At 42.2% G+C, this 12,810-nt stretch overlaps 1 protein-coding gene across 1 annotated transcript in view; it reads right to left on the reverse strand.

The window, feature by feature from the left end:
• Nucleotides 1-12,810, reverse strand: part of Efcab3 (EF-hand calcium binding domain 3) — a 418,970-nt gene that overhangs the window by 268,930 nt on the left and 137,230 nt on the right. The window contains exon 49 of the mRNA XM_085829216.1: nucleotides 5,089-5,184. Coding sequence (XP_085685342.1) covers nucleotides 5,089-5,184 — 96 coding nt within the window. The remainder of the gene's footprint in view (nucleotides 1-5,088; nucleotides 5,185-12,810) is intronic.

The following is a 12,810-nucleotide window of genomic DNA, read 5'->3' on the forward strand; positions in this document are numbered from 1 at the left end:
ATGTAGATAAATATATTTTTACAGCCATCCACGGTCAAGTAAGGGGAAAAGGTCAAGTAACATATAAAGGCAAGCCTATAAGAATTACACCAGATTTTTCACCAGAGACTATGAAAGCCAGAAGATCCTGGACAGAAGTTATACAGACACTAAGAGAACACAAATGCAAGCACAAGCTACTATACCAGGAAACTTTCAATTACTGTAGATGGAAAAACCAAAGTATTCCACGACCACAAATGCAAGCACAGGCTACTATACCAGGAAACTTTCAATTACTGTAGATGGAGAAACCAAAGTATTCCACGACCGAACCAAATCCACACATTATCTTTCCATGAATCCAGCCCTTCAAAGGATTGAAAAAAAAAACAATACAAGGACAGAAACCACGTCCTAAAAAAAACAAGAAAGTAATCCTTCAACTAACCTAAAAGAAGACAGCCACAAGAACAGAATGCCAACGTTAACAACAAAAATAATAGGAAGCAACAATTACTTTTCCTTAATATCTCTTAATATCAATGGACTCAATTCCCTAATAAAAAGACATAGACTAACAGACTGGCTACACAAACAGGACCCAACATTTTGCTGCTTACAGGAAACCTATCTCAGGGGAAAAGACAGATACTACCTCAGATTGAAAGGCTGGAAAACAATTTTCCAAGCAAATGGTCTGAAGAAACAAGCTGGAGTAGCCATTCTAATATCGAATAAAATCAACTTCCAACCCAAAGTTATCAAAAAAGACAAGGAGGGACACTTCATACTCATCAAAGGTAAAATCCTCCAAGAGGAACTATCAATTCTAAATATCTATGCTCCAAATACAAGGGCAGCCACATTCATTAAAGAAACTTTAGTAAAGCTCAAAGCACACATTGCACCTCACACAATAATAGTGGGAGACTTCAACACACCACTTTCATCAATGGACAGATCGTGGAAACAGAAACTAAACAGGGACAGGGTGAAACTAACAGAAGTTATGAAACAAATGGATTTAACAGATATCTACAGAACATTTTATCATAAAACAAAAGGATATACCTTCTTCTCAGCACCTCATGGTACCTTCTCCAAAACTGACCATATAATTTGTCACAAAACAGGCCTTAACAGGTACAAAAATAGTGAAATTGTCCCATGCATCCTATCAGACCACCATGGACTAAGGCTGATCTTCAATAACAACATAAATAATGGAAAGCCAACATTCACGTGGAAACTGACCAACACTCTTCTCAATGATACCTTGGTCAAGGAAGGAATAAGGAAAGAAATTAAAGACTTTTTAGAGTTTAATGAAAATGAAGCCACAACATACCCAAACTTATGGGATGTGGGAAGCCACATGTGCCGTTGCAGAGTGGCACTGGCTACCACTGGCCACTGCCCATGATTATGGGTAAACAACCAATGTGCGCATGTGCATAAGAGGTTTTTGCCGAGTCACTGCCTGGCCCAACGCATATTAATGAGGTACTGGTAGCATAACCATTCAGGTGTGGACATGTCACTCCTAGGCCTATATAAGCAGCACCATTTCTGGGCTCAGGGTCTTTCCCCTACGCAATCAATGCTCTCCCAATAAACGTGTGCAGAAGGATCCTACTGTGACATAGTTCTTGCTGGCAAGACGGGCGCTCACAATGGGACACAATGAAAGCATTTTTAAGAGGGAAACTCATAGCTCTGAGTGCCTCCAAAAAGAAACGAGAGAGAGCATACACTAGCAGCTTGACAACACACCTAAAATCTCTAGAAAAAAAGGAAGCAAATTCACCCAAAAGGAGTAGACAGCAGGAAATAATCAAACTCAGGGGTGAAATCAACCAATAGAAACAAGAAGAACTATTCAAAGAATCAACCAATCAAGGAGCTGGTTCTTTGAGAAAAACAAGATAGATAAACCCTTAGCCAGACTCACTATAGGGCACAGGGACAGCACCCTAATTAACAAAATCAGAAATGAAAAGGGAGACATAACAACAGATCCTGAAGAAATCCAAAACACCATCAGATCCTTCTACAAAAGGCTATACTCAACAAAACTGGAGAACCTGGATGAAATGGACAAATTTCTAGACAGATACCAGGTACCAAAGTTAAATCAGGATCAAGTTAACCATCTAAACAGTCCCATATCCCCTAAAGAAATAGAAGTAGTCATTAATAGTCTACCAACCAAAAAGAGCCCAGGAACAGATGGATTTAGTGCAGAGTTCTATCAGACCTGCAAAGAAGATCTAATTCCAGTTCTGCACAAACTATTCCACAAAATAGAAGTAGAAGGTACTCTACCCAACTCATTCTATGAAGCCACAATTACTCTGATACCTAAACCACAGAAAGATCCAACAAAGATAGAGAACTTCAGACCAATTTCCCCTATGAATATCGATGCAAAAATACACAATAAAATTCTTGCTAACCAAATCCAAGAACACTTTAAACCAATCATTCATCCTGACCAAGTAGGTTTTATTCCAGGGATGCAGGGATGGTTTAATATATGGAAATCCATCAACGTAATCCAGTGTATAAACAAACTCAAAGACAAAAACGACATGATCATCTCCTTAGACGCAGAGAAAGCATTCGGCAAAATCCAACACTGATTCATGATAAAAGTCTTGGTAAGATCAGGAATTCAAGGCCCATACCTAAACATGATAAAAGCAATCTACAGCAAACCAGTAGCCAACATCAAAGTAAATGGTGAGAAGCTGGAAGCAATCCCACTAAAATCAGGGACTAGACAAGGCTGCCCACTTTCTCCCTACCTATTCATCATTGTACTTGAGGTCCTAGCCAGAGCAATTCGACAACAAAAGGAGATCAAGGGGATACAAATTGGAAAGGAAGAAGTCAAAATATCACTTTTTGCAGATGATATGATAGTATATATAAGTGACCCTAAAAATTCCACTAGAGAACTCCTAAGCCTGATAAACAGCTTCGGTGAAGTAGCTGGATATAAAATTAACTCAAACAAGTCAATGGCCTGTCTGGACACAAAGGATAAACAGGCTGAGAAAGAAATTAGGGAAAAACACCCTTCACAATAGTCACAAATAATATAAAATACCTTGGCGTGACTGTAACTAAGGAAATGAAAGATCTGTATGATAAGAACTTCAAGTCTCTGAAGAAAGAAATTAAAGAAGATCTTAGAAAATGGAAAGATCTCCCATGCTCATGGATTGGCAGGATCAATATAGTAAAAATGGCTATCTTGCCAAAAGCAATCTACAGATTCAATACAATCCCCATCAAAATTCAAACTCAATTCTTCAACAAATTAGAAAGGGCAATCTGCAAATTCATCTGGAATAACAAAAAACCTAGAATAGCAAAAATTCTTCTCAAGGATAAAAGAACCTCTGGTGGAATCACCATGCCTGACCAAAAGCTGTACTACAGAGCAATTGTGATAAAAAAAAAAACACTGCATGGTACTGGTATAGCGACAGACAAGTAGACCAATGGAATAGAATTGAAGATGCAGAAATGAACCCACACACCCATGGTCACTTGATCTTTGACAAGGGAGCAAAAACCATCCAGTGGAAAAAAGACAGCATTTTCAACAAATGGTGCTGGCACAACTGGTGGTTATCATATAGAAGAATTCGAATTGATCCATTCCTATTTCCTTGGATTAAGGTCAAATCTAAGTGGATTAAGGAACTCCACATAAAACCAGAGACAATGAAAATTGTAGAGCAGAAAGTAGGGAAAACCTCGAAGATATGGGTGCAGGGGAAAAATTCCTGAATAGAACAGCAACGGCTTGTGCTGTAAGATGGAGAATCGACAAATGGGACCTCATAAAATTGCAAAGCTTCTGCAAGGCAAAAGACACCATCAATAAGACAAAAAGGCCACCAACAGATTGGGAAAGATCTTTACCTATCCTAAATCAGATAGGGGACTAATATCCAATATATATAAAGAACTCAAGAAGTTGGACTCCAGAAAATCAAATAACCCCATTAAAAAATGGGGCTCAGAGCTAAACAAAGAAGTCTCACCTGAGGAATACCGAATGGCTGAGAAGCACCTGAAAAAATGTTCAACATCCCTAATCATCAGAGAAATGCAAATCAAAACAACCCTGAGATTCCATCTCACACCAGCCAGAATGGCTAAGATCAAAAATTCAGGTGACAGCAGATGCTGGCGAGGATGTGGAGAAAGAGGAACACTCCTCCACTGCTGGTGGGATTACAAGCTTGTACAATCACTCTGGAAATCAGTTTGGCAGTTCCTCAGAAAATTGGACATAGTACTACCAGAGGATCCAGCAATACCTCTCCTGGGCATATATCCAGAAGATGTCCCAACTGGTAAGAAGGACACATGCTCCACTATGTTCATAGCAGCCTTATTTATAATAGCCAGAAGCTGGAAAGAATCCAGATGCCTCTCAACAGAGGAATGGATACAGAAAATGTGGTACATTTATACAATGGAGTACTACTCAGCTATTAAAAAGAATGAATTTATGAAATTCCTAGGCAAATGGCTGGACCTGGATGGCATCATCCTGAGTGAGGTAACCCAATCACAAAAGTACTCACACAATATGTACTCACTGATAAGTGGATATTAGCCCAGAAACTTAGAATACCCGAGATGTAAGATACAATTTGCTAACCACATGAAACTCAAGAAGAATGAAGACCAAAGTGTGGACACTTTGCCCCTTCTTAGAATTGGGAACAAAACACCCATGGAAGGAGTTACAGAGACAAATTTTTGAGCTGAGATGAAAGGATGGATCATCTAGAAACTGCCATATCTAGGGATCCATCCCATAATCAGCTTCCAAGCGATGACACCATTGCATACACTAGCAAGCGTTTTCCATCAATGGAAAGAGAGGTCCATTGGTCCTGCAAACTTTATCTGCCTTAGTACAGGGGATCACCAGGGCCAAGAAGTGGGAGTGGGTGGGTGGGGGAGTGGGTCGGGGAGTTTTGGGATAGCATTGGAAATGTAAATGAAATAAATACCTAATAAAAAATAAAATAAAATAAATTCATCTGAAGAACATGGCTTGTTATTTCATATTCTCACCTTCAATTGACAGGTCATCCATCAATCCTGAGGGTTCCTGAATTTCAGGTATTGATTCTCTGTGTTTAGAAATGCTTTCCGTGTCGACATCTCTTCCTTCAAAGCAAAAGAAATATGTTTGGAAATATTGTGCATAGGCAAAAATTCCTCTAAAACACACACACACACACACATTTTACTGTTACTATAGAGACTCAGCCTTTCAGTATATCCACTGGATATTGAAGGCATCTCGAATTCTAAAATAACTTGTAATTTAAGAGTGAAGCAAGGCCGCGGGATTTTGGGACTGCTGGTGAGTGGAGCACAGCTTCTGCTCCAATCCAATTGCTCGGGACCTGAGACTGCATTAGTTAGGGAAGCAGAAACCGGCCTGAGTAGGGCCACAGGCCTCATCCGGCCGGATCAGCGCCGGGGTAGCGGGAGCGCAGGGTTACCTGACACCCGCCAGCTACCCACGACCCCCGCCGCAGGATTTTGGGACTGCTGGTGAGTGGAACACAGCTTCTGCTCCAATCCAATTGCGTGGGACCTGAGACTGCATTAGTTAGGGAAGCAGAAACCGGCCTGAGTAGGACCACAGGCCTCATCCGGCCGGATCAGCGCCGGGGTAGCGGGAGCGCAGGGTTGCCTGACACCCGCCAGCTACCCACGACCCCCTCCGCAGGATTTTGGGACTGCTGGTGAGCGGAACACAGCTTCTGCTCCAGTCCAATCACGCGGGACCTGAGACTGCTCTGGTTGGGGAGAGAGAAATCCGGCCTACATAGGGCCACAACCCTCTTCCGGTCAGAAAAGCACTGGGGCAGCTGGGGCGCAGGGTCTGCTGACACTCGCCAGCTACCCACAACACCCGCCACAGGATCTTAAGACTTCTGGTGAGTGGAGCACAGCTTCTGCTCCAATCCAATTGCACGGGACCTGAGACTGCATTAGTTAGGGAAGCAGAAACCGGCCTGAGTAGGAACACAGGCCTCATCCGGCTGGATCAGCGCCGGGGTAGCGGGAGCGCAGGGTTGCCTGACACCCGCCAGCTACCCACGACCCCCGCCGCAGGATTTTGGGACTGCTGGTGAGTGGAACACAGCTTCAGCTCCAATCCAATTGCGCGGGACCTGAGACTGCATTAGTTAGGGAAGCAGAAACCGGCCTGAGTAGGGCCACAGGCCTCATCTGGCCGGATCAGCACCGGGGTAGCAGGAGCGCAGGGTTGCCTGACACCCGCCAGCTACCCACGACCCCCGCCGCAGGATTTTGGGACTGCTGGTGAGTGGAACACAGCTTCAGCTCCAATCCAATTGCGCGGGACCTGAGACTGCATTAGTTAGGGAAGCAGAAACCGGCCTGAGTAGGGCCACAGGCCTCATCCGGCCTGATCAGCTCCAGGGTAGCAGGAGCGCAGGGTTGCCTGACACCCGCCAGCTACCCACGACCCCCGCCGCAGGATTTTGGGACTGCTGGTGAGTGGAACACAGCTTCTGCTCCAATCCAATTGCGCGGGACCTGAGACTGCATTAGTTAGGGAAGCAGAAACCGGCCTGAGTAGGGCCACAGGCCTCATCCGGCCGGATCAGCGCCGGGGTAGCGGGAGCGCAGGGTTGCCTGACACCCGCCAGCTACCCACGACCCCCGCCGCAGGATTTTGGGACTGCTGGTGAGTGGAACACAGCTTCTGTTCCAGTCCAATCACGCGGGACCTGAGACTGCTCTGGTTGGGGAGAGAGAAATCCGGCCTACATAGGGCCACAACCCTCTTCCGGTCAGAAAAGCACCGGGGCAGCTGGGGCGCAGGGTCGGCTGACACTCATCAGCTACCCACAACACCCACCACAGGATCTTAAGACTTCTGGAGAGTGGAACACAGCTTCTGCTCCAATCCAATTGCACGCGGGACCAGAGACTGCATTAGTTAGGGAAGCAGAAAAACGGCCTGTGTAGGACCACAGGCCTCCTCCGGCTGGACCAGCACCGGGGTACCGTCAGCTACCCACGACCCCCGGCGCAGGATTTAGAGACTGCTGGTGAGTGGAACACAGCTTCTGCTCCAATCTTTAAACAGTGACAACGATAACAACTAACCCCAGAGATTACCAGATGGCGAAAGGTAAACGTAATAATCTTACTAACAGAAACCAAGACCACTCACCATCATCAGAACCCAGCACCCCCACTTCGCCCAGTCCAGGGCACCCCAACACACCGGAAAAGCTAGACACGGATTTAAAAGCATATCTCCTGATGATGATAGAGAACTTCAAGAAGGACTTTAATAACACACTTAAAGAAATGCAGGAGAACACTGCTAAACAGGCAGAAGACAATAAAGAGAAAGCACAAAAATCCCTTAAAGAATTGCAGGAGAACACTGCTAAAGAGTTACAAATCCTTAAAGAAAAACACGATAACATAATCAAACAGGTAGAAGTCCTTACAGAAAAACAGGAAAACACATCCAAACAGATGATGGAAATGAACAAAACCATACTAGACCTAAAAAGGGAAGTAGACACAATAAAGAAAACCCAAAATGAGGCAACACTGGAGATAGAAACCCTAGGAAAGAAATCTGGAACCATAGATACGAGCATCAGCAACAGAATACAAGAGATGGAAGAGAGAATCTCAGGTGCAGAAGATTCCATAGAGAATATCGGCACAACAATCAAGGAAAATGTAAAATGCAAAAAGATCCTAACTCAAAACATCCAAGAAATACAGGACACAATGAGAAGACCAAACCTACGGATAATAGGAGTGGATGAGAATGAAGATTTTCAACTCAAAGGACCAGCAAACATCTTCAACAAAATTATAGAAGAAAACTTCCCAAATCTAAAGAAAGAGATGCCCATGAACATACAAGAAGCCTACAGAACTCCAAATAGACTGGACCAGAAAAGAAACACCTCCCGACACATAATAATCAGAACAACAAATGCTCTAAATAAAGATAGAATACTAAAAGCAGTAAGAGAAAAAGGCCAAGTAACATATAAAGGCAAGCCTATCAGAATTACACCAGATTTTTCACCAGAGACTATGAAAGCCAGAAGATCCTGGACGGATGCTATACAGACACTAAAAGAACACAAATTCCAGCCCAGGCTACTATACCCAGCCAAACTCTCAATTAACATAGATGGAGAAACCAAAGTATTCCACGACAAAACCAAATTCACACATTATCTCTCCATGAATCCAGCCCTTCAAAGGATAATAACAGAAAAAAACCAATACAAGGACAGGAACCACGCCCTAGAAACAACAAGAAGGTAATCCCTCAACAAACCTAAAAGAAGACAGCCACAAGAACAAAATGCCAACTTTAACAACAAAAATAACAGGAAACAACAATTACTTTTCCTTAATATCTCTTAATATCAATGGACTCAACTCCCCGATAAAAAGACATAGACTAACAAACTGGCTACACAAACAAGACCCAACATTTTGCTGCTTACAGGAAACTCATCTCAGAGAAAAGGATAGACACTACCTCAGAATGAAAGGCTGGAAAACAATTTTCCAAGCAAATGGCATGAAGAAACAAGCTGGAGTAGCCATTCTAATATCTGATAAGATTGACTTCCAACCCAAAGTCATTAAAAAAGACAGGGAGGGACACTTCATACTCATCAAAGGTAAAATCCTCCAAGAGGAACTATCAATCCTGAATATCTATGCTCCAAATACAAAGGCAGCCACATTCATTAAAGAAACTTTAGTAAAGCTCAAAGCACACATTGCACCTCATACAATAATAGTGGGAGACTTCAACACACCACTTTCACCAATGGACAGATCATGGAAACAGAAACTAAACAGGGACACAGTGAAACTAAGAGAAATTATGAATCAAATGGATCTGGCAGATATCTACAGAACATTCTATCCTAAAACAAAAGGATATACCTTCTTCTCAGCACCTCATGGTACCTTCTCCAAAATTGACCACATAATTGGTCACAAAGCAGGCCTCAACAGATATAAAAATATTGAAATTGTCCCATGCATCCTATCAGATCACCACGGACTAAGGCTGATCTTCAATAACAAATAATAGAAAGCCAACCTTCACGTGGAAACTGAACAACACTCTTCTCAATGATACCTTGGTCAAGGAAGGAATAAAGAAAGAAATTAAGGACTTTTTAGAGTTCAATGAAAATGAAGCCACAACATACCCAAACTTATGGGACGCAATGAAAGCATTTCTAAGAGGAAAACTCATAGCTATGAGTGCCTCCAAAAGGAAACTAGAGAGAGCACACATTAGCAGCTTGACAACACACCTAAAAGCACTAGAACAAAAGGAAGCAAATCCACCCAAGAGGAGTAGACGGCAGGAAATAATCAAACTCAGGGGTGAAATCAACCAAGTGGAAACAAGAAAAACTATTCAAAGAATCAACCAATCAAGGAGCTGGTTCTTTGAGAAAATCAACAAGATAGATAAACCCTTAGCCAGACTCACTAGAGGGCACAGGGAAAGCATCCTAATTAACAAAATCAGAAATGAAAAAGGAGACATAACAACAGATCCTGAAGACATCCAAAACACCATCAGATCCTTCTACCAAAGGCTATACTCAACAAAACTGGAGAACCTGGATGAAATGGAGAAGTTCCTAGACAGATACCAGGTACCAAAGTTGAATCAAGATCAGGTTAATGATCTAAACAGCCCTATATCCCCCAAAGAAATAGAAGCAGTCATTAATAGTCTCCCAACTAAAAAAAGCCCAGGACCAGATGGGTTTAGTGCAGAGTTCTATCAGACCTTCAAAGAAGATCTAATCCCAGTTCTTCACAAACTATTCCACAAAATAGAAACAGAAGGTACTCTACCCAACTCATTCTATGAAGCCACAATTACTCTGATACCTAAACCACAAAAAGACCCAACAAAGATAGAAAACTTCAGACCAATATCCCTTATGAATATTGATGCAAAAATACTCAATAAAGTTCTTGCTAACCGAATCCAAGAACACATCAAAACAATCATCCATCCTGACCAAGTAGGTTTCATCCCAGGGATGCAGGGATGGTTCAATATACGGAAATCCATCAACGTAATCCAGTATATAAACAAACTCAAAGACAAAAACCACATGGTCATCTCCTTAGATGCGGAAAAAGCATTTGACAAGATCCAACACCCATTCATGATAAAAGTCTTGGAAAGATCAGGAATTCAAGGCCCATACCTAAACATGATAAAAGCAATCTACAGCAAACCAGTAGCCAACATCAAAGTAAATGGTGAGAAGCTTGAAGCAATCCCTCTAAAATCAGGGACTAGACAAGGCTGTCCACTTTCTCCATACCTATTCAACATTGTACTTGAAGTCCTAGCCAGAGCAATTCGACAACAAAAGGAGATCAAAGGGATACAAATTGGAAAAGATGAAGTCAAAATATCACTTTTTGCAGATGATATGATAGTATATATAAGTGACCCTAAAAATTCCACCAGAGAACTCCTAAGCCTGATAAACAGCTTCGGTGAAGTAGCTGGATATAAAATTAACTCAAACAAATCAATGGCCTTTCTCTACACAAAGAATAAACAGGCTGAGAAAGAAATTAGGGAAACAACACCCTTCTCAATAGTCACAAATAATATAAAATATCTTGGCGTGACTCTAACTAAGGAAGTGAAAGATCTGTATAATAAAAATTTCAAGTCTCTGAAGAAAGAAATTATAGAAGATCTCAGAAGATGGAAAGATCTCCCATGCTCATGGATTGGCAGGATCAACATTGTAAAAATGGCTATCTTGCCAAAAGCAATCTACAGATTCAATGCAATCCCCATCAAAATTCCAAATCAATTCTTCAACGAATTAGAAAGTGCAATCTGCAAATTCATCTGGAATAACAAAAAACCTAGGATAGCAAAAACTCTTCTCAAGGATAAAAGAACCTCTGGTGGAATCACCATGCCGGACCTAAAGCTCTACTACAGAGCAATTGTGATAAAAACTGCATGGTACTGGTATAGTGACAGACAAATAGACCAATGGAATAGAATTGAAGACCCAGAAATGAACCCACACACCTATGGTCACTTGATCTTCGACAAGGGAGCTAAAAACATCCAGTGGAAGAAAGACAGCATTTTCAACAAATGGTGCTGGCACAACTGGTTGTTAACATGTAGAAGAATGCGAATCGATCCATTCCTATCTCCTTGTACTAAGGTCAAGTCTAAGTGGATCAAGGAACTTCACATAAAACCAGAGACACTGAAACTTATAGAGGAGAAAGTGGGGAAAAGCCTTGAAGATATGGGCACAGGGGAAAAATTCCTGAATAGAACAGTAATGGCTTGTGCTGTAAGATCGAGAATTGACAAGTGGGACCTCATGAAACTACAAAGCTTCTGCAAGGCTAAAGACACCATCAATAAGACAAAAAAACCACCAACAGATTGGGAAAGGATCTTCACCTATCCTAAATCAGATAAGGGACTAATATCCAATATATATAAAGAACTCAAGAAGGTGGACTCCAGAAAGTCAAATAACCCCATTAAAAAATGGGGCTCAGAACTGAACAAAGAATTCTCACCTGAGGAATACCGAATGGCAGAGAAGCACCTGAAAAAATGTTCAACATCCTTAATCATCAGGGAAATGCAAATCAAAACAACCCTGAGATTCCACCTCACACCAGTCAGAGTGGCTAAGATCAAAAATTCAGGTGACAGCAGATGCTGGCGAGGATGTGGAGAAAGAGGAACACTCCTCCATTGTTGGTGGGATTGCAAGCTTGTACAACCACTCTGGAAATCAGTCTGGCGGTTCCTCAGAAAATTGGACATAGTACTACCGGAGGATCCAGCAATACCTCTCCTGGGCATATATCCAGAAGATGTCCCAACCGGTAAAAAGGACACATGCTCCACTATGTTCATAGCAGCCCTATTTTTAATAGCCAGAAGCTGGAAAGAACCCAGATGTCCCTCAACAGAGGAATGGATACAGAAATTATGGTACATTTACACAATGGAGTACTACTCAGCTATTAAAAAGAATGAATTTATGAAATTCCTAGCCAAATGGATGGACCTGGAGGGCATCATCTTGAGTGAAGTAACACAATCACAAAAGAACTCACACAATATGTATTCATTGATAAGTGGATATTAGCCCAAAACTTAGGATACCCAAGATATAAGATACAATTTGATAAACGCATGAAACTCAAGAAGAATGAAGACCAAAGTGTGGACACTGTGCACCTTCTTAGAATTGGGAACAAAACACCCAGGGAAGGAGTTACAGAGACAAAGTTCGTAGCTGGGATGAAAGGATGGACCATTTAGAGACTGCTGTATCCAGGGATCCGTCCCATAATCAGCTTCTAAACGCTGACACCATTGCATACACTAGCAAGATTTTGCTGAAAGGACCCAAATATAGCTGTCTCTTGTGAGACGATGCCGGGGCCTAGCAAACACAGGAGTGGATGTTCACAGTCAGCTATTGGATGTATCACAGGGCTCCCAATGGAGAAGCTAGAGAAAGTACCCAAGGAGCTAAAGGGATCTGCAACCCTATTGTTGGAACAACATGATGTACTAACCAGAACCCTGGAGCTCTTGTCTCTAGCTGCATATGTATCGAAAGATGGCCTAGTCGGCCATCAATGGAAAGAGAGGCCCATTGGACTTGCAAACTTTATATGCCCCAATATAGGGGAATGCCAGGGCCA

This window comes from Mus caroli, unplaced genomic scaffold (assembly GCF_978045245.1).
Source record: "Mus caroli unplaced genomic scaffold, Mus_caroli_1 scaffold_13, whole genome shotgun sequence".
In the NCBI taxonomy this organism is placed as follows: Eukaryota; Metazoa; Chordata; class Mammalia; order Rodentia; family Muridae; genus Mus; species Mus caroli.